We start from the raw sequence: 24277 nt of genomic DNA, 5'->3' as shown, positions 1-24277 counted from the left end.
CACTTTAGCAGAATTTCTGATGTCCTGGAGAAGGTGATCTAACGTTTCTAAATTATTTTGCTTGTGTTTAGTAATTTAAAGAAAAAAGAAAAGTATTCTATTTAACGATTAACCCCATAATATCACAAATATTTTAGCTGAGATAGTTGAAAGGAGGGGTAAAGCATGGTTAGTGCAGTTCAGAAGCTATATGCTGTATAATATTTTTTGCAGTTCATAGTTCTATAATGGAACTCACTTCCATAGGAGGCAGTGATGGCCACCAGCTTAGATTACTTGAAAAGAGGATTAGACAAACTCAGGCAGGGCAAAATAACCCACAATATCTATGTTCCACCTCCAGTTTCAAAGGAAGTTTGCTTCCTTCCTTGAAAGCGAAAGATATTTCTCAATTTTCCACCCCATCCCTCAACAATAAATATATTTGGCTGGAAGGATGGGAGCAAACTCCTAGGGATTTCAGCACCCTCCCATGCACTTTTGGTTGAAGTAATAACCATTTATTTCAAAGCGATTACAGTGCAATTCTATACGTGTCTATCTAGATGTAAGTGCCACTGATTTCAATGGGTCTTACAGATAGTTTTGTATTGCAACTTCTTTAAAGTATACTTTGGAGTTTTGGTTTCTCTGGCACTTCCCTTTATCTCCACTGTCTCAAATGCTTTTCCAGTTATTATAATAATAACTATTATAATGCTTCAGATATCTAACACCAGCCTCACATTGATGGCTAATTATGGTTCAGCATAAATCTCCTCCTTGTGAATTCAATAATTCATAACAATGTGGGGGGGGGGGTGGGATTCCTAGTAGTGAGAGTCAGGCATTGGGATCCCTGTCTCTTCCTCTCTCTCTCTCTCTCTCTCTCTCTGCTGTTCATGGAGGGAAATGGAATGCAGTACGCAGAGAAAAGAGTACTGTCTATCATAGTGGTTATTATGATAAATATAAATGATTGTGGCAAATAAAAAGTTGCTTCTAAAATCTGTATCCTTCAAATCCATAGTTTGGAATGGGGAACTATGGTATTTCCTGATATAAAGCATCAAAGTTTTGTTTTTAATGTAAAACTGCAGGCAAGCAGAGGTTTGACAGTTTTTGAATGCATGGTAATGTCATATAACCCCAATGCAAAAGGACAGATCTCTCAAATAAGTGAAATGATAAAAGAGTTAGAACAGGTGGTGAAAGAGACTTGCTGGGCCTAACAATGTTTGTATGCTCAGGTACCTTAGCCTTTTTAAAACACAACATACAAAAAGTCATATTCAAAAGGCAATGGAGTTTTAAGCCAATCCTATGGGCCTCCAGCTCTGACCATTTTGCTTTGAAAATGTTCTCATATTCTCCTTACACTTCAAGAGTCCATTCACCTTGGAGGCAAATTTATTTTAAAGCTGATTTAAATGCATACGCCTCAGCAGTCCTGATTTGGCCGGAATGGCTACGGAATTCATTAAGCTGTCCTGGGTTGTGCCTTGATTCCAGGGTGTCCTGATTTCTCCCTGACAGCAGAGAAGGGCCACAGAAGTAGCTCCTGGGGTGGCAGCAGCATTGGGAAAGAGACAGGAGGGCTGCTTCCCAAAGCCTAGTTAGTGCTTTAAAGGCTTTGGGGGAAAGGCCGTTTGACTCCAGGATCCTGTCAGAGTCCTCACACCTCCTACCAGAAGCACCTCCTTTTGCTAATTCTTTCAGACCAGAAGGAAGGGGCTTACCCAACCATTGCACTGCTCCCACACCTCTGCATTGTTTAGCCTGAGCAGTAGTCGAAACCAACTCTTCAAGGAAGAAGCATATACTCAAGAAGACCCTCATAATGCCTGAGTGACTAGAAGCCAATGAGGAATGAACCAACAGGTGACCTCTGGAAGAAGAAGTTGACTTGGAGGAATTCATGGGCCAAGGAAGGGTGACCAAGGATTCCAATTGGGAAGGACTGGTCCAGTGAGGAGCAGGAAATTATGAAAATAGGGAGTGCATCCTATATTTTTATATTGTAACACAAATCTCTTTTTTCATATTGGTGCAATCTTTTTAAGGAACTCTGTGGGAGTCAGCCTGGTGCCTCTTCCAGTTCAACCACATTTACACTCTCAGTAAGCAGGTACTTTTAATAAATGTGTTCCTCCCTCAGGCTTTATGGTAAAGCTGAGCTGGAAACAAATTAATCCTAACAAGGCACAAAGTAATAAACAATTATCTTGCACAGATCAGTCTTGTCACCCGTTGTGCCTCAACTCTCTGACTTTCTGGCTCCGATTGCCTGTGTCTATGAAGATTCACCCCATCTTGCACAGATCAGTCTTGTCACCCGTCGTGCCTTTACACCCTTACCAGGCACCTAGACATGGTAGAAAGAGAGGAAGAGTATGAAGTAGAACAAATTCTAGACTCCAGGATGCAAAGAAAGAAGTTGCAATACCTGATTGCGTGGGAGGGGTGTTGACTGGAAGAAAGATCATGGGAGTATGCAGAACATGTCCATTCACCATACTTGCAAAGGGTGTTGCATACATGCCACCCCAACTGACCAAAACTACTGGGATGGGTTGAGGAGGGCTCTGGAGAGAACCTGACCCTTCCAGAGAAGAAGACAGTTCAGAATTACAACAGAGGTTTGAGGGAGATCACAGCTCATAGGAAGATGAGGGGAGAAGTTGGGAAATAATGGGAGAGTAGGAGGAGGCAGAGCCGGAACAGCTGGCTGATACGTTATCACTAGAAAGCATTTCAGATCCACCATCTCCCTGAACCCTGCAAGCAAAGAGTTCAAAGACAAAAGGCCCTAAGAGGCAACCACAGAGGGGGTGGTGCTGTTGACAAATGAGGAAGTGGGAGAGAAGGCGAGTGGAGTTTTACTCAGGACTATGCCATTTTTCCGAAGCGTGTTCTCCAATAAATGAGAGCACGTGTTGCGGTGTGGGCCGCTGGGCCAGGCCTCTTGTTGCCAGGCAGGTTAATAGTTGTTGCCTGGCATTGTGATTGGATAACCGGGTTGTTGGGGCAAATTGTATGTTGTGAATTGGGTGGGTGGGACCATAGTTTTTAAATATTGGTGCACTCTGGTTTCTCTTTCTCTTTGCAGAGTGCATCAGATCAGTTGGATCAGTGCAGTTGCAGCGAGAGAAATTGGTGATATTTGTACCTTTTAAAACCTTTATTTTACTCAATTTTCCTTCTTTCTACTTGCCCTATCCCCCAATACCTCCCCACCTTTACCTGGGGTTGCCTCTGTAAGGGCAGCCTTGCCCTTCCTGGGAGGGGGGGGGTCCTGCCCCTGGCCCTAGCCTTATCGGAAGTTTAGGCCTCTACGCCTGGGCTTACCTTTTCCTTTTGCCGCCGCCTACTGCCGTTCTCGGCCGAGGCAGCTGTGTGCAGGCTCCTGGGGAGTGACGAGGTGTACCTGCCTTATTGCCCTGTGTAGGCCCAAGGTAATTCCTTGATTTTGGGCCCCCTTTGTTTTAGTTGCCGCCAGCACCTGGGGCACGCGCGGGGGCTCCATAGACTTCCTTTTGGCCATTTCGGCCTTCCGTCTCTGGCCCTCCGTTGCAAAGCACAGTTTATTTCTGTGCAGCAAGGCCTTATTTCATTTTCTTAGGCAACAGTGGCCTCTTGTGGCCAATAGCTGTAACTGCAGCTTTATTCTTAGATTAGTTTTCAGTTGCTGTGTTTGGGGTGCCATCTGGTGGCGACTGAGGTGAATTGCACTCTGCAATATTATTTAGAGATTTAATACTGCTGCTTTCATTTGAGCAGTCCTCCCTCTGGGGTGCTTTATTTCTTGGAATTTTGTTATTATTTTATTTTGGTCTATTGACTTTAATTATAAATTCATTTATTTCAATTTACATTTTATTTTATTTATTTTATTTTATTTTTTTTTATTTTTTTTTTATTATTCATTTATTTATAAGCACGTCTTGCTGCGGAGGTGGACGGCCTTATTCGACACTTTGCTTCCCAACCATCGACTTTGCTGGTGCCTGCTCCCACGGCATCTGCTTCTTCCCCTGTTCTGTCGTCAGCTAGTGAAGATGAGAGAGAAGCATTAGGGACTGGGGATTTGTTGGCAGAATCCCCGTCTCAGTCCCTTACCTTACCTGTGCCTCAAGTTGGCCCTGGGGGGGGGGGGAGACGTTCAGCTAGGTGCTGCTTGGGGAAGCTGGCCAGGGGGTCAACTCCTGCCAGGGCAATCTTGCCAGCTCAGTCCTCCCCCATTCTACCGTCTGGTTCGGGGCTCTCACAGGATTTTTCTATTCAGTCTACCTCAGGTGCTGCACAAGTTGGGGTTGACACGGACTCTTCACTGGAAGACAACTTGCCCCTTCCTGCGAAATCTTCTTCCGGGGGGCACCGTCGCCGTAAGAAGAGTTCCAGAAGGCGTTCCAAGAGGAGGAGGGTCGAGACTTCATCTTCCTCCACTGGTATGTCTTCTGAGAGTTTGGGGGACGAGACTGACGCCTCTCTTGACCTTTATTGGGGTTATGGAGAATCCGTCGGTGGTTTGCCAGGGTGGGCTTGGCAACACAGAGCTAATTCACATAGGGCTAGGTATGGGGCAATCCTTGATTGCCGCGACGGTAGACTGGTCCCTGTTGTAAGGGTCTCTACTAATTCTGTTAGGGACATTATACCGGGGGCTCATTTGTCCTCCAAATTGCGGTCTAGGATTTTGAATGGCCGCTATGTGGACATTTTTGACCTGGCACCGCCGACCGCGAGCTTGGACGCTGAAGATGAGGCGGTTTCCGCCCCAAAGAAGTGGACGGTGCTTAAGAAGGCTGACAGGACATTTGAGCGCTGGTTGGATAGCTTCCAGGTCTTTGCTGGAATTGTCTCGGCTTCTTATCCAAGGAGAGCTTTGCATCTCTTTGTGTACATGTCTATTGTGCACTCGGCTTATGCCATGGCCGGAGAGGTGGCGGCCATCGATTACAATGTAAATTTTCGGCGCCATGCTGCCCGTATCCCGACGGCTCGATGGGACTGCAGGGATTTGGATGTGTGGACCACTTATGTGGTTCCACACTTTGAGAAGACCTTAGATCAGCCCAAGCAGTCCAATAGAAGGCAGCCCCTGTTCGGTCTGGGCGTAAGATAATCTGTTGGGATTTTAATAAAGGAGGGTGTCAGCCACAACCCTGCAGATATCCCCATATGTGCAAGAAGTGCGGTGGGGGTCACCCTGCTACCAACTGTCAGGGTGGCCGGTGGCCCTTTCGAGGGGGAAAGGGGGGCTCCCAGAGGCCCCAAAGGCCACTACCCCCGCTTCCTCCACTGGAGCTGGAAAGTAACGACTTATTGTCTATCGCCTATACGCCGGTAAAATTGTCAGTGTTGTTGCCTTGGCTGCAGTCTTATCCTAAGCGCAAGGCTGCAGACTATTTGAGGGAAGGGTTGTCAATGGGTTTTAGGATTCCTGTAGCCACGGCGGTGCGGGAGATACCTGACATCGCCCGTAGGAAGATTGGAAAGGAGTTGGCCTTACGCCGTATGGCTGGCCCTTTTATGTCACCTCCATTTCCTAATTTGCCTATTTCACCTTTGGGTATTGTCCCGAAGAAAGTTGCGGGGGAATTTCGCCTTATTCATAATTTATCTCACCCTAGAGGCATGTCAGTAAATGACGTCATTCCCCCGGAGCTGTGTTCAGTGAAATATGCATCTCTTGATCAGGCGATCAAGATGATCAGGAAATTTGGCCTTGGGGCCTTGCTGGCGAAGTGTGACATTGAGTCGGCATATTGCCTGCTGCCTATTCATCCTGAGGACTTTTGGCTGTTGGGATTCCAATTTGAGGGGAAGTTTTATTTTGACAAGGCTATGCCTATGGGCTGTTCCATAGCATGTGCTGCCTTTGAGTGTTTTAGTACCTTTGTGGATTGGACCTTGTGTGTTAAGACCGGGCTGGGGGGCGTGTCCCATTATTTCGACGACTTTTTGTTGGCCTCAGCACACAACACGGGCAACTGCGTTGTGTTACAGTCGTCCCATTCTCCCAGGGTATCGGCCCTTCTGCGGGCCTTTGTTTTACATTGTCTGAGGTTTAATATTGTGTTTTCAGCACGCTTCTTCCCCGGTATATCTAACGAGATTGCTGATGCTCTATCCCATTTTCAGATGGAGCGATTCTGGTCCCTGGCTCCAGAAGCTCAGAAGCTTCCAGAGTATTTTCCTCCACACCTCTGGAATCTTGGCAGCACTTAGTCATGCAGGGAGTAGCAGCTTCCATTTCTGTGTCCCCTTTGCGATCCTATAAAAAGGCTTGGGCTGACTTTTTAAAATTCACAGTCGGTGTCCAGCAATTTTAAACCCCCTCCTTCTGCTTCTCAGGTATTGCAATACTTAGCTCATTTGTTTCAGCTGGGCCGCGCTGCCAGAACTCTGAGAATTCATTCTGCAGCAATCTCATTTTTTAGCAAGTCTTTGTATGACAAGGACCCTTGTAAAAGGTTTGTGGTGCGTAAGGCCATGGAAGGGTGGGGCAGACTTGCCCCCCCCCCCAGGACGGCTGCCAGGCATCCTGTCACCTTTGAGTTGTTGTCCAGAATGCGCTCCAAGTTGAGGAGTGTGTGCTGGTCTAAATATGAAGCACGTCTTTTTCAGCGGCGTTTTCATTAGCATTTTTCAGAGCACTTCGGGTGGGAGAGCTTGTAGTGGAGTGCAACTTCAGTTGCTGGTTCCCGTGGGTTGCTCTTCCAGGATATTAGCGTGTCCCCCCTGGAGTTGAGACTATTAGTGTGCAATTCCAAAACTGACCAGTTGGGTTGGGGGAAGGTTATCCGCCTCCCTGCCACTGGGGAGGCAGGCCCGTGCCCTGTCAAGGACATAAGGACGTACTTGGCCTTGAGGCCTCCTGGGGATGGTCCCTTGCTCATGCATGAAGGTGGTCGCCCTCTGGCGCGTCACCAGTTCACAAAAATCATGCGTAAAGTTATTGCGGCGTGTGGGACCTCGGCATCCGGTTTTGCCCCTCATTCTTTTCGCATAGGGGCAGCGACCATGGCAGCCCATTGGGGTTTGTCAGCTGCCAGGATTAAGGATCTGGGGAGGTGGAAATTTGATGCCTTTAAGGGTTATGTGCGTAACAAATGTTGATTTTGTTACTAATGCTTGTTGTTTCCAGACACGGAATACTGTGGGAAGAGTTTTTGCCGCTTATTGAGCATCAGCTGCTTTCTTCCCCTCCCCCTACGGCCATAGTGGTACAGCTGGGGGGAAATGATGTGGCAACTGTTGATTGCCTTTCTTTACGCTCCATTATCATGAGGGATTTGGAGCATTTGGCCGCCTTGCTTCCTTCTGTGAGAATTATTTGGTCTCACTTGTTGCAGAGGCAATCCTGGCGCGGTGTTCCCCGCCCAGAGGCCACTGAGAAGGCCAGGAAATGCATTAACTCTGCAGTGTGCAAGAAGGTTTTGGAGCTGGGTGACTTGGTGATTCCCCACCCTAGCATTTATTTTAAGGTTGAAGCCCTTTACCGGGCGGATGGAGTGCACCTTTCTGATTTGGGGGATGATATTTGGTTGGATGCTGTGGCTGAAAAATTGGGTTCCTGGTTGGGTTTGTGAGTGGTTGGAAGCGAGCGTTAAAGCTCGTGTGGCGGTTAGGCATTGGTTATAATATGCTGGTTGTGGAGGGGTCAGGATAGGATGTGCCTGCCCCTCCTATTGCGCTGAAGGGAATTCCATTAAAGGAATCCTGGGGCTTGCCACAATTTCGTCCAATCCCTGTCATGGGACCAGGGCCGGCAAGCTTTCAGGGAGCTGCTGGGGTGAGCGGCGTGGGTCCGACGCTTAGCTCAAATGACCCCCAAGTTTGACTTTCCTTTCTACTGGCTACCGATCGGACCTTGGGATGTCAGTTCTGTCCCAGGCGGGGGGACAGATAGTCATAACCAATGTCTAAACAACCACTCACTGATTTTGTATTTTAATAAAGTTGTGGCCAAAATAGTGCCCCAAAGCCAAAACTAAAATTACGTGTTATGTGTGAAGTTATTTGAGGGGTGGCCCAGGGACCTACACACGCAAGAGGCTGCATTCCCAAGCATCTCCCTGTAAACATTGAATAAAAAGCAGGTGGGAAGGAATTTTTCTTGTGTTATCTGTTTCTGGTAACCTGCCATGGTTGTTGGTTCCTCTGCCACCGACAGGTGTTAAAATATACTAGTTTAGACTAAGTCAGATTTGGTTTTTCCCCATGTGTACATAATTGGGATGTAAACACAGGAGCAGTTAATGAAAACATTCCTAGAGTGTACATGTTAGAACATGGGGAGGGATGTCAGTCCAGCAAGCAGGTAAACTTCCTGGGGACGGACTTCCTCCGCATGTGACCAGAGGTGGGTGTGGCCTCACCTGTGCAGGTAAATGATAAAAGCACAGGGCAGCCAGCCATTCTCTCTCTCTGCCATCTTCCTTCGATGAGGAAACATCTAAGGATGCCCTGTTGGCTCTCAGCCAAGAGAGGAGATAAAGACTATCTTGCTACAAGATAGATTCTAAGTGTATGTAACCTTTTTTAAGCTGTCTGCCTTCTGGGATCACATTGTGAACAGAACGTGAGTAAACTCTTTTATACTTTTATGAAGACTGTGTTGTGTCTTGTATTTTAAGAGGGAACAAAAGTAGAAATTACCAGAGTAATTATTATAGTGGTTCTAGTGAACCTGTGCAGACGTTACCGTTGTGAACTTAAAGGGGAATGTCATAAACTCTGCTGATATTTTGGGAACTTGTTAGCACAAGTTGGATTAGGATATAATCTCACAATATATCCTCTCCTCCACCCCAGAACATTCCCACACTTCTACCATCCTTTATTCCTATTTGGTAACAGGGTTCTCATTACACTGTTGTTTATTTGTCTTAAATAAATATGTAATTCTGTACTTTTTGTGCTTATTTGGATATAGTCTTGATCCAAACCAGTGCATCAGATCTCTTTGAGTATCCTGTGTGATATATTTTGATGGAGACATTGGGCAGCCGAGAGTAGTGATTTAGCTCCTACTTTCTGGAATCACCCAGATGTCCTTTGTACCCACAGATGTTCCCTGGACCTGAAGGGAAGAATTGTTAGCAAGAGTGTTGACATACTAACATTCTGGGAGTTTGGCCTTGTGTTTAAGAGAAATAAGAAGCCAACAAGAGAACAAGCTCTTGAAACAATGGATCCATTTCATAAGCTACAGGAATGGAAGGGTTGTAGGTAATATCTCCTGTTGTAAACTATTTTCAGTGATCTCACTTCTGAACAGCTTTCATCTGCATTTTAAACACACACACACACACACACACACACACACATATTCCTCCCTTCCCAATCTTTCACTTTCCCCTTTTCTTTCTTTCCCCCTTCCTCCCTCCCTCCCTCCCTTCCTTCCTTCCTGTACTTTATCTCACATTTCCCCCTTTCTTTTCTCCTCCCTTTCATGCTTTTTTTGTTTGCTCTCTTTTATACACCCTAATATAATCATCATTGCTATCATTATTGCTATTAATTTTATTTAAATATAGCTTGTTCTATTCATTTCCTTTGTATTGGTTTGTGTTTAGTATTTGCCTATACTAACAGAATTTCGAGGTGATGGAGAGGGTAATATTTTTGTAATCACATCTAACAAAATGTGGCATTTTTCCTCCTGTTTATTTTCAATGTTTCACTTGTTTAGGGTAGCCACTAAAGAGGGGGGGACGATGAGGCATTGCATTACTTATTTTCTCATATTTCCCCCTTTCTTTTCTCGTCCCTTTCCTGCTTTTATTGTGTTCTCACTTTTATACATCCTAGCAGCATCAACATTGCCATCATTATTGCTCTTTATTTTATTTTAAATATACCTCCTTCTACTCATTTCCTTTCTATCGGTGTGTCTTTTAAACAGTGGTGCCCCGCAAGACGAATGCCTCACAAGACGGAAAACTCGCTAGACGAAAGGGTTTTCCGTTTTCAGAGGTGCTTCGCAGGACGAGTTTCTCTATGGGCTTGCTTCGCAAGACGAAAATGTCTTGCGATTCCTGAGGGTTTTTTCCACTCCCCACCCCCTTTTTCTAAGGCGCTAAGCTGCTAATAGCCTTTTAGCAGCTATTCCGCTAATCCCTTAAGCCTTTAATAGCCGCTAATAACCGCTAATAGCCGCTAAACCGCTAATAGCGCTAATAGAGCTAATCCGCTAATAGGGTTGATTCGCAAGATGAAAAAACCGCTAGACGAAGAGACTCGCGGAACGGATTAATTTCGTCTTGCGAGGCACCACTGTATTTCCTTATGCTAACAGAATTTCTAAAGGATGGTGTAAAGTAATATGTGTGTAATCACTTCTAAGAAAATGTGGCATTTTCTCTCCCCATTTATTTTCAATGTTTCATTAATTAGGAAACCCTCTTACACTAAAAAAGGGGGGGACACACAAAGATGAGGCAATGCTAAGATATCTCAACCACATGACTGTCAAGTGGTGGTGGGGGAAATCTCAACCTGGTGCCTTTAACCTGTGGGAATGTTCAGGGATGCAGGAGAGGATATATTGTCTGATTATATCCTTATCCAACTTGTGTTAACAAGTTCTACAATTTCAGCATAGTAACATTCCCCTTAATTTTAAGCTTGCAACGGATGCGATTGCTCAGGCTCGCTAATGCCTATTAACTATTGTGGTAATTTCCCCTTATTCCCTACAAAATATAAGAGACGACACAGTCTTTTACAAAAGTATAAAAAGAGTTTACTCACATTCTGTTCACAATCAGATCCCAGAAGGCAGACTTAGCTTAATGAAATAAGATACACTTGGAATCTATCTCATAAAAAAACAGTCCCTTTGTCCTCTCTGGGCTGGAAGCCAAGAGGGCATCTTTGGCTCAGTAGATGTTCTTTCTTTGATGAATGTAGTCAAAGAGAGAGAGATGGCTGCCCTGCCCTGTGCTTTTGTCATTACCTGCACAGGTGAGGCCACACCCACCTCTAGTCACATGCAGAGGAAGTCTGTCCAGCCCAGAAGGAAACAGGAAGTTTACCTGCTGGCTGGACAAACATCCCTCCCCATCTGTAAACATGTTCCTCTAGGAATGTCGTACTTGACTGCTTTTGTGTTTCACATCCCACATAACCAGGTGGAGAGGTGGAGAAGTGGGCATCTCCCAGGGCGAGAGGCAGGATGAGAAAAGGAAAACTCCAAGGTGAAAACGGGGACGGCCTGTCATTGGGAGCCAGGGAGGGTGCTTGTGACTTGTCAGTGCTGTGACTTGTTTGCAAACCATTTTGAGGTTGAATCTCAAACGGTGTCCAGAGCACTGTCTAGCCCTGATGTGTTGGATGAGGATCAGTAGGTAAGATTCAAGGACATTGCCCCTTGCCCCTCTTGTCTGAGGATAACTAGCAGGGAGATAGAAGCTGACTGGCTCAAAATGTGATTAATGTCTCCTTGCAAGAGGGGGTGGTCCTTGCCTACTTGAAGGAGGCAGTAGTGTGTCATCATGACAGATGGGTTACGTCGATCTCCCCCCAAGTTATTTCATAGTGGCCCTTGGAGGTGGGACATCTGAGATGGGACTTTTGGGGTGCAGTGTCATATGACATCTTCAATCAAACTCTAGAGGGGTGGGGCATAACCAATAGACAGGAGGTAGTATACTAATACTACTGATGCCTGTTGTATGTATGACCAAAGTATCCTGCCAGGCTGCTCAATCAGAGGAATTGGGGGGGGGGCAGTGCCTATGGCACCCTGTCTGAAGGCAACTAGGAGAGACAGGCAGACCAGTTGCTATGCCCATCAACTTTGGGAGGGACCGGCTCCCTCAGGCATTTTATGGGGCGGGGGGGAGTGAAGTCCCCTTGGCACCTTGGAGTTGCCTCCTATGTAAACTGGTGTTTGTTCAGTGAAGGTCAGAGTGCATATACTTTCCCTTAGGTATTTATTGATAAAATTTAAAAATGGGATGGAGGTTTCAAGGAGATTCAAATTTTTAACAATAGAGATCCTCCATTTTGGAATAAACTAATACTACACATTATTGATGATTATGATCTTCATTGAGATATTCTGAGTGTGTTATATATTTCATATGACACATTGTCACATGAAATTTCATATTTAGAAGCATAATTTCATGGTCAAATGTGCTCCTTGGAAAGTCTGTCCCAAGACATGTTGGCAGCTGAAGCAAACCACAAAATAGTGCCTCGCCATTCCAGGGAAGAAGAGATAAGTGCAGATCGACATCCGAAAGAATGTGAAGGGTGAGGAATAAAGATCTCCACAGGAAACAGGATAGGAAGCCACCAGCAGCACCTCCTGCTGGCCAAGAGGCCACTGAAGAGGCAACCTGATTTTTGGGGAGGCGCAAATCTGGTCTTTAAGAAGCACAGTGCGGCTGTTGTTGCCACTGTGCCAGCAGCAGGGGCAAGGAATTCCTTGGAGGCCAGATCTGCTTCCCCTATGGATCCAGCAACCTAAAATGGTTGCCTCACCTTGCCTCATGGGGGAGGGAGGCAGTCCTGCACCTTCGTATGCCAAACAACCCCCTTAGGCCCCTCATTATGTAAGCGCATCACAAATACCAAATGGGGAAAAGCTTTTACAACTCTGTCATAGTTGTTGGCTGCTCTCGCCAGATCCCCTATGTCGTTTGCCTATGTAAAGGTAAGAGGCCTGAATATTCACCCAACTACTTACTGGTTTGTTCCATCTATGAGGACTTAAGAGAAAGGTAAAGGTAAAGGTACCCCTGCCCGTACGGGCCAGTCTTGACAGACTCTAGGGTTGTGCGCCCATCTCACTCAAAGAGGCCGAGGGCCAGCACTGTCCGAAGACACTTCCGGGTCACGTGGCCAGCGTGACATTGCTGCTCTGGCGAGCCAGAGCCGCACACGGAAACGCTGTTTACCTTCCCGCTAGTAAGCGGTCCCTATTTATCTACTTGCGCCCGGGGGTGCTTTCGAACTGCTAGGTTGGCAGACGCTGGGACCGAACAGCGGGAGCGCACCCCACCACGGGGATTCGAACCGCCGACCTTTCAATCGGCAAGCCCTAGGCGCTGAGGCTTTAACCCACAGCGCCACCCACGTCCCTGAGAGAAGCTTTGTTCAAATATTTAAATCTCCCAATTGAGAGCTGGATTGGTTATATGCTGAACTATTTATTAAGGGACAAATCCGCTTACCCCTCTGAAAAATTGATCTGTTTTGCCTTTACAGTTACAATTATAAGGAGAAAGGTTTGTAACGATCAGCGCTATTTTTCTAGATTTGCCAGTGCCAGAGTTCACCACGAACTTGTTCCTTGTTCTCTTAGAATGGCAATGGCACTAACCTGAGAGATGCCGGAGCTGAGCTCCAATGAACTCTGCCTTAAAATATGCCCTAATTTAAATCTTTTAAAGGAGAAACCTCTTATCTAAGGAATCATCTGATTCTAATAATAATTTTAGTTGTGCAATGTGTTAATTTTGTTTTTTTTTCCTGTTTTATGTATTGCGTCTTTTTTAATCGGTGTGGCTAAACAATAAATGATAATTGCATTTGTATCTGAAAGAAACAGATCTGAGAACCAGCATTTGATTCTCCATAACCATTTATTTTGCATTGTAATTGTCATAATGAAAACTTAACTGTTTTTTAATGATACACAGCAGGATTCTTTGAAGTTAGAATCCACAATTCCCGTATTCTGACCTCTTTTTCTCTGCCCCTTGCTTCCCTCCAATTCCCCCTCATTGCCATAGACTTTGGAATACACAAGGAGGAGGTCCACACTGTCCCATTCATTCTTCATGTTCAGGCTGGTGTGAGATTTGTGAAGCATTGTAACAACTTTCTTGGGTAACAAAAAGGACAAAGCTCCCAGCTTCGATTGCGTTTGTTTGATTATTCTTGATGGCACAAAAATCTCTTGTTCCACAACCTTGGAAAGTGAAATTGTGGAACTGAAATATACCTGGGGGGGGGGGGGGGGAGAGAGAGAAATGTTGGCATTAGTCCTTTCCTCAGGGACTAGGAGATGGTTCCTGTGATGGTGAATGAGAATTTTAATAAGTTAGTTTTTAAAAGTGTATATTTACGAAATCTGATAAATATCATAATTTCCTCAGAACATGAATATACAAAATTTTCAGCATTAGAAGTTCAGGTAAAGAATTAGATCAGATATAATTTAAAATTGCTATCATACCCAAAGGACACTCAAGACACAAAGAATATTAATAAACAGGTTATACTTATAAGATATAATGAAATTAGAGAATTTGAAAACAGGCCTAATTGATAAGATTAACCAAATCAGGAGCAGGAATTCTATCCCTGCCATCTCCTAGGCATGTAAAAAGTCACATGCTACGGCCACACAGCAAGATCTGAAAACAACACTCCCTCCTTGGTGTCTGAACCTTGAGTGAACCTGCCGTAAGTCAACAGGGTGATCCAGCAGCAAAAAAAGCTGGAGATGCACTTCATTGCCTCTCAGGATGGTTGGGTGCCAACTGAGGCTCTCTCATTGCCCCACTGTGATCTAAGTATCCAGAGAATCTTCCTTTTATTTTACCATATCTATTTGCATGTTAAACACATCAAACATAAAGCAGGTGAAAAATGTGAATCCCAAGAGCCAATCAGGTACTCACCTCAGAATTCTTACTCAACCCTTAAAAGAGAAACTAGCAAAGCCAAGGCTGTAAAGGGCAGAAGAAATAAGAGAAGAAAGAATGTAGGGCAGAAGCATCACAAATGGCCTGGAATCTGCCTCTGTCCTCCTGAGGCAAATCAGCCATATGCCCCTCCCCCATTCATTCCAAATTCCCTCTTAATGTAGCATTATTCCTGAAAAATATGCTGAAAGAATGGTTTCAGGTTAAGAACGGACCTCCGGAATTAATTAAGTTCTTAACCAGAGGTACTAGGAAATCCTGTTGATGAAAGACGGGACTCCGAACCGCCATCTGGTGTCAAATTGGTATAATGCATATAAAGCGCTTTATCTTTACAGATGTATCTAAATCATGACATCAACAAAATAATGTATGGTTGTAGAAAGGAACATATCCTCCCTCTCTTCCTCCTTCTGTGTATCCCCTAAATGAATTCTGAGGGTTTTCCCAATTCTGTGGAGCAGATTTTGGGAGGATTCAGAGCACATACATGCAAAAGAGAGAGGAAATTCTCTTGCACAACTGTAAATCCTTACACTAATGGTCTGAGTTAACCAGATACTGCTCATTGTCACAGAATTTAAGGAAATGAAATACATTCCTTTTACATAATAAATATTTGTTTTCAGCAAGATGGACACATTTTGTCCTGGACTGCATCCCAGTGGTGGAGAGATCCGGATTCAACTGGGGTGAAGCAATCAATGCCCTTTTTTTACTTTTGTTCAGAAGGCTATTTTATATACACATCTCACTCTGAATCCTCCTTCCGGACAATAAAGTGGCATTAAGAGAGTTAAAGGACACAGACCAGGCAGGCAAAACAATACGGAAGGGTGCAGAGTGGGGCCAGTGAGAGATATGATCCCTCTCATTGTTCCAACAACATGCAAGGGAAAGGGAGCAAGGGAGAGAAGGAGACACCGAGAGAGTCGGCATGACCAACATTTAGTAGGCCTTTTTTCCTTGTCTGAGTAGCAATGTTACCGGTAATAAGAAGAACTCCTTTAAAAACAACACACTGGGTCTCATTCTCAAGGCAGTTGATGGTCTTCTCACTTTTACAAATTTCCTCCCCTTTGGAGAAGCAGGAAGGGCAATGCAAACCATTTTCAGCCAGCATGTTGCGATCAGGAACTGCCAAAATCAAAAGTATAGTGAGCATGCTGATGTTTTTCTCTGTTTTTGTATCTCTGTGTTATATTAATGCAATCCACCCTAGGGCCTTCCAGTTTTGGTGGGGCAGCTGCAAGTACTCTTGGATAAAATATAATCTAGACACAATCTGGGTTCAGGACTGAGCATGGGACAAAGTCACCATTGTTCTCTGAGATGAATGACCTTTACATAAAAGGAGCTGGGGGAGTGCGAACTTTCTTCCCTTCTCAATCTCTCAGAAGGTTTTCCTGCCATTTATTATGGTGTAGGCTGTATGAACGCGTATGCTCTTAGTCCCTTATCTTTGTACAGAGTTTCTGGCTGTCTTCTGCACTTCAGCAATGAACTAACCGTCACTTTCTGTGAATTCCCTGAGACCTGCAGGTACAGGGCAGTATATAAATTCAATAAATAATAATAATTAATAATAACTGCCAGCTTAGACAGTGTTTATTTTGTCAATTAAAAGACTGACCAGAAGCAGTTCAAGGGTCATTTAGGAGGACACCTGGATAAGATAGGTGGCTTGTAAGGCCCATATTTGGACCATCTAATTGAATGTTTCTTAAAGGGACCATAACCTGTTTATGAGCTGTTCATGCACCTAGGTATCCAATTATGTTGCTTTAAATACCATTCATGGCTAATTATGCATAGGGAATGTTATAAAGGCATCTTGAAGATTGTATTCTTGACCCTGATTTTCATTTTCATTTTTTTATTTATTCACTTGGTTAATTAATGTAGGCAAAATTCCTAAACTGACATAACTGACCCTTCTTTAGACACTTCTAAATCCTAGTGAAGGGCCATAAGGCTATTATTTTATAATATATTATTTTCTTTTTTATATCCAATGCTGCTCTTCTTCCTTCTGACTGTGGCAGAACAAACCTTCTTTCTTTAACACACTGAAATATCCTGGGCCCCTTGCAGGAATGTGCCAAGGTCATTCCAACTCTATGATTCTATGATTCTATGAAACTAGTATTTTCTTTTTAATATAGTTATGATAGCTATTTTCCCTCCAGTATGAGAACTAGTAAACCTCTGAATGTCTGTTGTTGCAGATCACAGCGGAAAATGTGATCTATAAAGGGATGCACTTGGCAGGGGGTTAGACTCGATGGCCCTTGTGGAAAAACTTTCCTAGGTATATAGCTAATTATATTATCCTTATTTACATAATAATAATAAAAGCAAGAATCTCTTTGGGCTTCCTCTCCCTACAGACCTCCCCTTCCCATAGAAGCATGAGGAATGACTGATTGCTCAGCCAAAAGATAACGGGTTGCTATACCAACTCCAGCAGCCCAGGAGGAGGGAGGAACTAGAATACGTGAAGTTAGGAAGTTAGCCCCTTTTATGGAAAAACGAAAGTTTTAATTCTATACCATTTCTTGTAAATCACATGTTTTCTGGGAAATCAGATGATAGACTGTCACAGGGGGTATAAAAAGGCTGGCAAGCCCAGAGAGGGGGCTCTTCTTTTTGGCAGGGCAGGCAATGAGCACTAGCCTGTCTGTACCTTTTTCTCATGACAAATAAATAACTGATTTTACTGCTGTCAAATCGACTCTTTGAAGCGTTTCTGATGCTCTGAGAATTACAAGGAACTAAGGCAGGACCTAACACTAGGAAATCAACATGACTCATGTCAGAAGCAATCTACTTCTGAGGTAACCATTTTGGGGAAGTGGGTCATTAAAATAGCAGATTAGCACAGCAGCACATCAAAGGAATGGAGGTTGCTCCCTGTGTAGTAATAAAACCAGGATTAGGTTTGATTAGAATATGAGGAATGTGACCATTCCCAGGGAAAGACAAACTGCCAAGGCAAGGATGCTGCTGTGCCTATGAGAGGGAGAGGACATATTCTGGTGGATGTCTTCATTGTAGGCCTCAGGTTGTATATATTTATGCATAACCATATATGATAAAAGACACCACAGTGCATTATGGTTCCACAGGAAACACAGAGCCTGGGTTACAGCATGCCTAGTACCCATGGAATCTCACATCACTTGAATATAGGGGTGATATGTAACCATATCTTAACATATAGTAAAAACATGGCTGTGACAAGGGGCACTGGCACTGTGCAGGATCAGATCCTCCCACCTATCAGAAGGATGATCTGATTCTGCATGGTGCTGCTTTGAGGGGCAAGAAGAAGGAGAGGCCTGGTTGGAAAGACAACCCATCCCTTCTCTGGCAGACGTATCTGCCAAGTAAAAGGTAAAGGGACCCCTGACCATTAGATCCAGTCGCGGACGACTCTGGGGTTGTGGTGCTCATTTCACTTTATTGCCCAAGGGAGCTGGCGTTTGTCTGCAACCAGCTTCCGGGTCATCTGGCAGCATGACTAAGCCACTTCTGGCGAACTAGATCAGCCCTCCGAAATGCCGTTTACCTTCCTGTTGGAGCAGTACTTAGTTATCTACTTGCACCTCATGCTTTTGAACTGCTAGGTTGGCAGGAGCAGGGATCGAGCAATGGAAGCTCACTCCATTGCGGGGATTTGAACCGGCAAACTTCTGATCGGCAAACCCTAGGCTCTGTGGTTTAACCCACAGTGCCACCCATGTCTCTAGCTAGGTCCCTCTTTTTCACAGTTTCTCCTCATGACTGCCTCCCCATCCTGCCTGACTCTCCATCCCTTGAGAGCCCCTAATAGTCCTGAGCTGCTCAACCCAACCTGTAGCCACCTGGGGCTGTCTCACCCCATTTGAATGAGGCACAGATTCTCTAAGTACTGCTGATTGACTAAGGATCCAGGCCATGGCCAAATCAGTGCAAAACCCTCACATGTTAATGATTCTAAATTGATGCAGAAACGTACGGCTGAGATGTTCATTGTTACACATTTTAGTCCTGCAGCAGTGCATCTTCAGCTGAAAGAATTTACCATCCCCTGCAGTGAAGCTGTAATGGCCTGGGTAACAGAATCTGGATGACGAGCATCTATGCAAAAGTTCCTCTTGGAATTTCACTATGAAAAAGTATTTGAAAGAATTAACTAGATATGGAGGTTTATTGCTTCTAAGACACGTTCATTGTAATGATTCCAATTTTCTGTAATGTCTGAATGAGAACCTTTTCAAACAAATAATATGGAAAGTAGTATTAAATTGGGCAATATAAAGTGATGGGTTTTATGAATTAAAATATGTACACACCACTATGTCATAGAAAGAAAAAATATCAAAATGTCTTCCAGCCATAATACTTAAAGCATTCAATAAAAGCTATTAAAAGTAAAGAAACAGATACCAATTAACCATGTATTCTGAATGGCTTGTATGAGCCTGATGGAATACACAATTTTTCTGCTGGCATTTAAAAGATGATTTCCAAAGATAGGTTGAATAATAGTGAAACTAAAGAAGCAAATATAAGTCAGATGATACTACCCTGGCCATGGTTAGGTTCCTCTTAGAAGTAATAAGAAATAGAAACCAACATACTCTGGATAAAACAAAGTGACCGCCTTTTAATCTTCATTGAATTTCTCTTTTATCTTGTTTTTGAAAATGATTTTGTAGGTCTTTCGACTGAAATAAATAATGTTGTTGTTCTTGGCAGTATCAGTTGCATTTTCAGATGAATTTGGGGGAAACACTTGAAGTAGCCATTGTGCAGAGCTATTTCAATGGCTTTTGTTTGATTTGCTCAATGCAAACAGCTAGAAGTGTGTAAATTTTGATAATCAACCCAATTTGCAATGGGGCATGAATAATTTCGATTGCCACTGTAGTTTGTAAAATATAACTGAAGCTTTCAAAGCTTTATTACGATCATAGACCAGAGTAAAAGGCGTTAAATTTGGAAGGAATGTAGAACTTCATTTCAGATCCCATCTGAAGCATGAAGAATCATGGCTTCTTCTATACTTCTGACAATACATGTGCCATACACTGCATTCTCTCTGCTAGTCGATCATAACCGTTTATAGGGTGGGAAAATACTTCCCTGAACTCCTGTTGCCCAACCCAAGATACTTGGCAGAGGTTTAAAGACTGTCTCAAGGCAAATCTTTAAAAATGTAGTATCAACACTTACAACTGGGAAACACTGGCCTGCGAGCACTCCAGTTGGAGAACAGCCTTTAACCAAAGGTTTCATAGGCTTTGAAGACGCTTGAACTCAGGATGCAATGGAAAACATGCTAGGAGGAAGGCACGCTTGGCAAATCCACACCATGATCAATTCCTGCCTGGAAACCAATGCCAATGCCCCCACTGTGGAAGGACGTGTGGATCCAGAATTGGCCTCCACAGTCACTTACGGACTCATTGTTAAAACCATGTTTATGGAAGACAATCTTACTCAGCTACAAGTGATTGCCAAGGAAGAAGACTTGGCAGGGCACTTCAACTGCACCAACCTCAATGTCCCATTTCCCCTCTCCCTCCAAGTATGTAGCAATGATGTAGGAACAGATGGTCAAGTGAGCACAACCATCCCACCCAGAATAGCCCCACGGTATTTTAGCAGCTGAGACGAACCACAAAATGGCAGCCACACACTCTAGGGAAGCAGGATGGGTGAACATGTACATCAAGCTGGAAATCTGATGCTTATGATCAGGTGATTTTAGATTCCCCATTTTCAAATGTTAGTGATTCCTTACTGCAGGACTGGGAAGCTGTGATCCTCCAGATGCTGCTGGACTACATCTCCCATCATCTCTGACTGGTGGCCAGGATAGATGAGGCAGATGGGAGTTCTCATTCATCTACAGCTTATGTGACAAAGCTTCCTTACCACTAACTTATTAATTTCAAAAAAAGAAAAGAAAAAAAAAGGATAAATCTTACCTATATTTGTACGCAGAACACTGGCAGCACAGGAATCTTGTTTCAATTTACAAGGTTTTTTTACATAGTGATCATATGTCAGTTCAGTTCTGCTAAATACGTGTCTGCAGTACAGAGGTAATACTGAGGACAGGAACAAAAGATTACTTCATGGATTATTATTATCATTAACATTATTATTACTTGGTTTTGTGGTTTCTTGGTTTTGTGGTTTCCTTCATTTGACACAGAGAATGAGGTGAGAGTGAATTAAATCTTTTAAATGAAATGGGGTTCAAGTTAATAAGTTCTTTTTTAAAAATAAATAAATGAGTAAAAGCCATTGGCCAGAACACTGATTTAATTATTTCCAAGAGGTTTGAAGGTTAACCCCCCCCCTTTTACCACGGCCCATTTTTCCTCCCATCCACTTCAATGCCTTTTTTTCTTCTACAGTTCTATTACAATTGTAGATGTGAGCTTAGCTAAAGGAGCAATGGCCACACAATGAGCAAGAGGAAGGCAAATTGTGACAGATCCTTTCCCCCTTACCTGCAGGTCCAGTTTTAAATCTAAATTGGTCTTATCCCATCATTTAGGCATGAAAAAAAGCATTGGGGAAACTGGGAACCCTCTGTAGGAATAATCTGTACCATCACTTACTAGACCTCTTGGGGAGAGGATTTTGCATTTCAACCAGTTTTAAGCAGAGTTAAATGAACAGGGTTAGATGCAGGTGAATAGAGTTGGACTTTAAGGGGGGGGGGGTTAGGACAGTTAAGAGGGGAGAAAGAGGGGACTTCCTGGAAGCACATACTGTTCTGCATGATATGGACAAAGTGGAAATACAAACATTTTGATCCCTCTCTCGTAAGACTGACAAAGCTACCAATTTGAATGGTTACACAAAAGGTTTACACAAATGATGCAGTACCTTCAGTTACTAGCATATTTCAAATATCATTTTAAAACTCTATCCATTTCAGTTGCTCTTGGTTTCTATTTTTTTTTATTTATTTGATTTCTGCACTTGCCTCCAAGAAGCTCAAGGCTGTGTACATGGTTCTCCGCTCCCCATTTTATCCTCACAAGTACCTTGTGAGGTAGGTTAACCTGAGGTATAGTGACTGGTCGAGGATCTCCCAGTGAGCTTTGTGGCTGAGTGGGGATTTGAACCCTGGTCTCCTGGATCCTTGTCTGAACCTCTAATGACTACAACACACTAGCTCTCTTAATTTCAGCTCTCCGGATTCCTCTGTCCTTCTAAATATTATTTCTGTAAAAGATCCCCATCCTACTGGTTCCTACTTACCTGAAGAAAGCAAGGGCAAGAGGAGGCATGTGCTGAGAAGTGCCTTCATCATTCTAGAAAGAGAACTGATGCCCGTAGAGGCTTACTTGGAGGGATTTATAGGCTACGTGTTTGTGCTGCAAGCAACACTTGGGGACAAATGTTCAATGAGTTCTTGGAAGAGGAGGGTTTTTTTCCCCATTGGCATAAAGACATAGAGAAAATGATGAAATTCAAAGCTCACTGTTGAAATTGTCTGAATTATTTCACCACAATCTCACTAGTTGTCAACAGGCACTTTTCAAATTTCTTCTATACAGTTACCGTATTTTTAATTCTATAGGACACACTTTTTCCCTCCTAAAAAGCAAGGGGAAATGTTTGTGCGTCCTATGGAGTGAATGCAGGGGGGAGGCAGCCGGGGAAAGCCCCCAAGCTCCGTGCGCTCTTGGGGGCTTTTCCCCAGGAGGGAGAAGGGACTGACTGGCCGCATCAGTCCCTTCTCTCACCTCGTAGAAAAGCCAGCAGAAGCCGCGCAGCCCCTTTAAAGAGCACACGGCTTTTGCAGGGCCACTCTTGGGGTTTTTTCCCCCGAGGAGGGACAAGGGAGTGGCTGGCTGCGTCAGTCCCTTCTCCCTCCTCGTAGAAAAGCCGACAGGAGCCGTGCACTCCTTAAAGGAATGCTTCTCCCCAAACTGTGGGCTTTTGCGGGAAGTGGGGGAATTCCCCCACCTCTCGCAAAAGAAGGAAGAAGGTCTGGGAGAAGCGCACAGGCTGCCAGCAGCCTGTCCGCTGCTCCCAGAGCTGGCAGGGGGGGGGGGAAATCATATTTCCCCCCTTGATTTCCCCCTCTGAAAACTAGGTGGGCCCTATGGTCAGGTGCTCCCTATGGAGCGAAAAATACGGTAATATAAAATTTTAATTCTGACGGCGCCCAATAAAGGCAATGGCAAAGCCTTACAAGAAACCTCCTCAATACAGTCTCCATCTAAGGATTCCTCTTCTAAAGAAGAGAAAAGCCTGGATACGAGATCTATCCCAGCAAGGCTGCAAAGTATAGGATGAGCTGTGGTTAAAATGTTGACTTCATATTGCAGCGCACGTGGCTGCAATGGAGGTTTCAACCAGTAAAACTGATCCACACCAAAAAAAGAAGGGTGACTCAGTGGCAGCAAAGCAATCACTTCAGGGGCAGGCAAGTAAGGCTGAGGTAGAAAGCAGAGTGATACCTCTGGATACGAAAACTTCTGGACAAGAATGATTCAGGTTACGAACTCCGCTAACCTGGAAGTAGCTGCTCCTGGTTGCAAACTTTGCCCCAGGATGCAAATGGAAATCGCGAGCAGCAGGAGGTCCCAGTAGTGAACGTGCACCTGAGGATAAGAATGAATTAAGTTCTTAAGCAGAGGTACCACTGTAAGGTAATGTTACTGCAGGACCACAAACAACTCCGAATGAGCAACTTGTTCCAAGAAGGCTGCAAAGTCAATTGAGGCCATGTGACTATGCTCATCATTAAAAGTAGGAAAAATAATTCTGATCCAATTCTTCTGTTTTTGCCTTCGCTTGCTGAGTTGGAAGGAACAATATACTTTTTCTCTTCTTCCAGGCTACTAATCAAAGTGCAACCAAAGCCTCAAGGTACTGCTCAGGTGACCGCTCAGCTGGCAAACTAGACATACCTCACGGCTGTTGAAAGGTGCCAGGGACACACTGGTAGGCACTTAATAGAATACAGTGACTTTAAGATTATTACTGAGAGCTGATTAAATCATTTTACTGAACTTTGCCCCTCCTTGTTCTAATTGTGTCAGATTGTTGTGAAAGGCAGAAGATACTTTGAGCCAGCTGATTTGTTTAGTGATGACTAGACTTAGCCACATTGTCTTGAACTGAATCCAGCTACGTAATTGTTTATCCCTGCTTCAAATCCCTCCCTCCATTTTCAGAAGACAAGAAGAACCCTGCAGTCTAGCAGCATCCTTCTTGGAGTGGCTGATCAGATGTCCATTGGTACAGGACTATCATAACAGGAGGGCAGTCGCCCACTCCCCCTGTTCTCCCTCAGCAACTGGAAATGGTATATCCATCAAATTAATTGCCACTGATAGCCTCTTCCATAAATGTGACTAGTCCACTGTTAGATCAATCCAACTGTGGCTTTCACTGCTGATGTGGGTTTTCTATAGCTCAGCCAGTAGAGCATGAAACTCTCAATCTCATGATCGAGTCCCATGGGGGGAGTTACAGTGGTTGGACTAGATCAATCTTGAGGTCCCTTCCAACTCTACAATTCTATGATTAAGTTGAAGAGTTTTGCTGATGCAGATTATGCTTCACTTCTTTTCTTTTTTAAAATATTTTTTATTATATTTTCA

At 44.1% G+C, this 24277-nt stretch overlaps 1 protein-coding gene across 7 annotated transcripts in view; it reads right to left on the bottom strand.

Moving 5' to 3' along the window:
• The window catches only part of LOC310684624 (uncharacterized protein), a 211110-nt gene that overhangs the window by 41408 nt on the left and 145425 nt on the right, over nt 1-24277 (bottom strand). Inside the window, exons 2-4 of one of the 7 annotated variants that reach the window (XR_014514775.1) lie at nt 20630-20752; nt 18652-18801; nt 14317-15788 (exon numbers count right to left, since the gene is read on the bottom strand). The exons of 2 other annotated variants lie outside the window; for them this stretch is intronic. Coding sequence is in view for 1 of the 5 variants with exons in the window: in XM_083456033.1 (XP_083312159.1) it covers nt 13773-13945 (173 nt within the window). In the remaining 4 variants the exon portion in view is untranslated. Of the gene's footprint in view, nt 1-13711; nt 13946-14316; nt 15789-18651; nt 18802-20629; nt 20753-24277 lie in introns of those variants that run through there. 4 more of the 7 variants (XR_014514773.1, XR_014514776.1, XR_014514774.1 and 1 more) reach the window with 4 other exon arrangements.

The sequence above is a fragment of the Podarcis tiliguerta genome, assembly GCF_965153285.1.
Source record: "Podarcis tiliguerta genome assembly, chromosome: 8".
NCBI lineage: Eukaryota > Metazoa > Chordata > Lepidosauria > Squamata > Lacertidae > Podarcis > Podarcis tiliguerta.
This window is presented reverse-complemented; position numbering and strand designations above follow the sequence as displayed.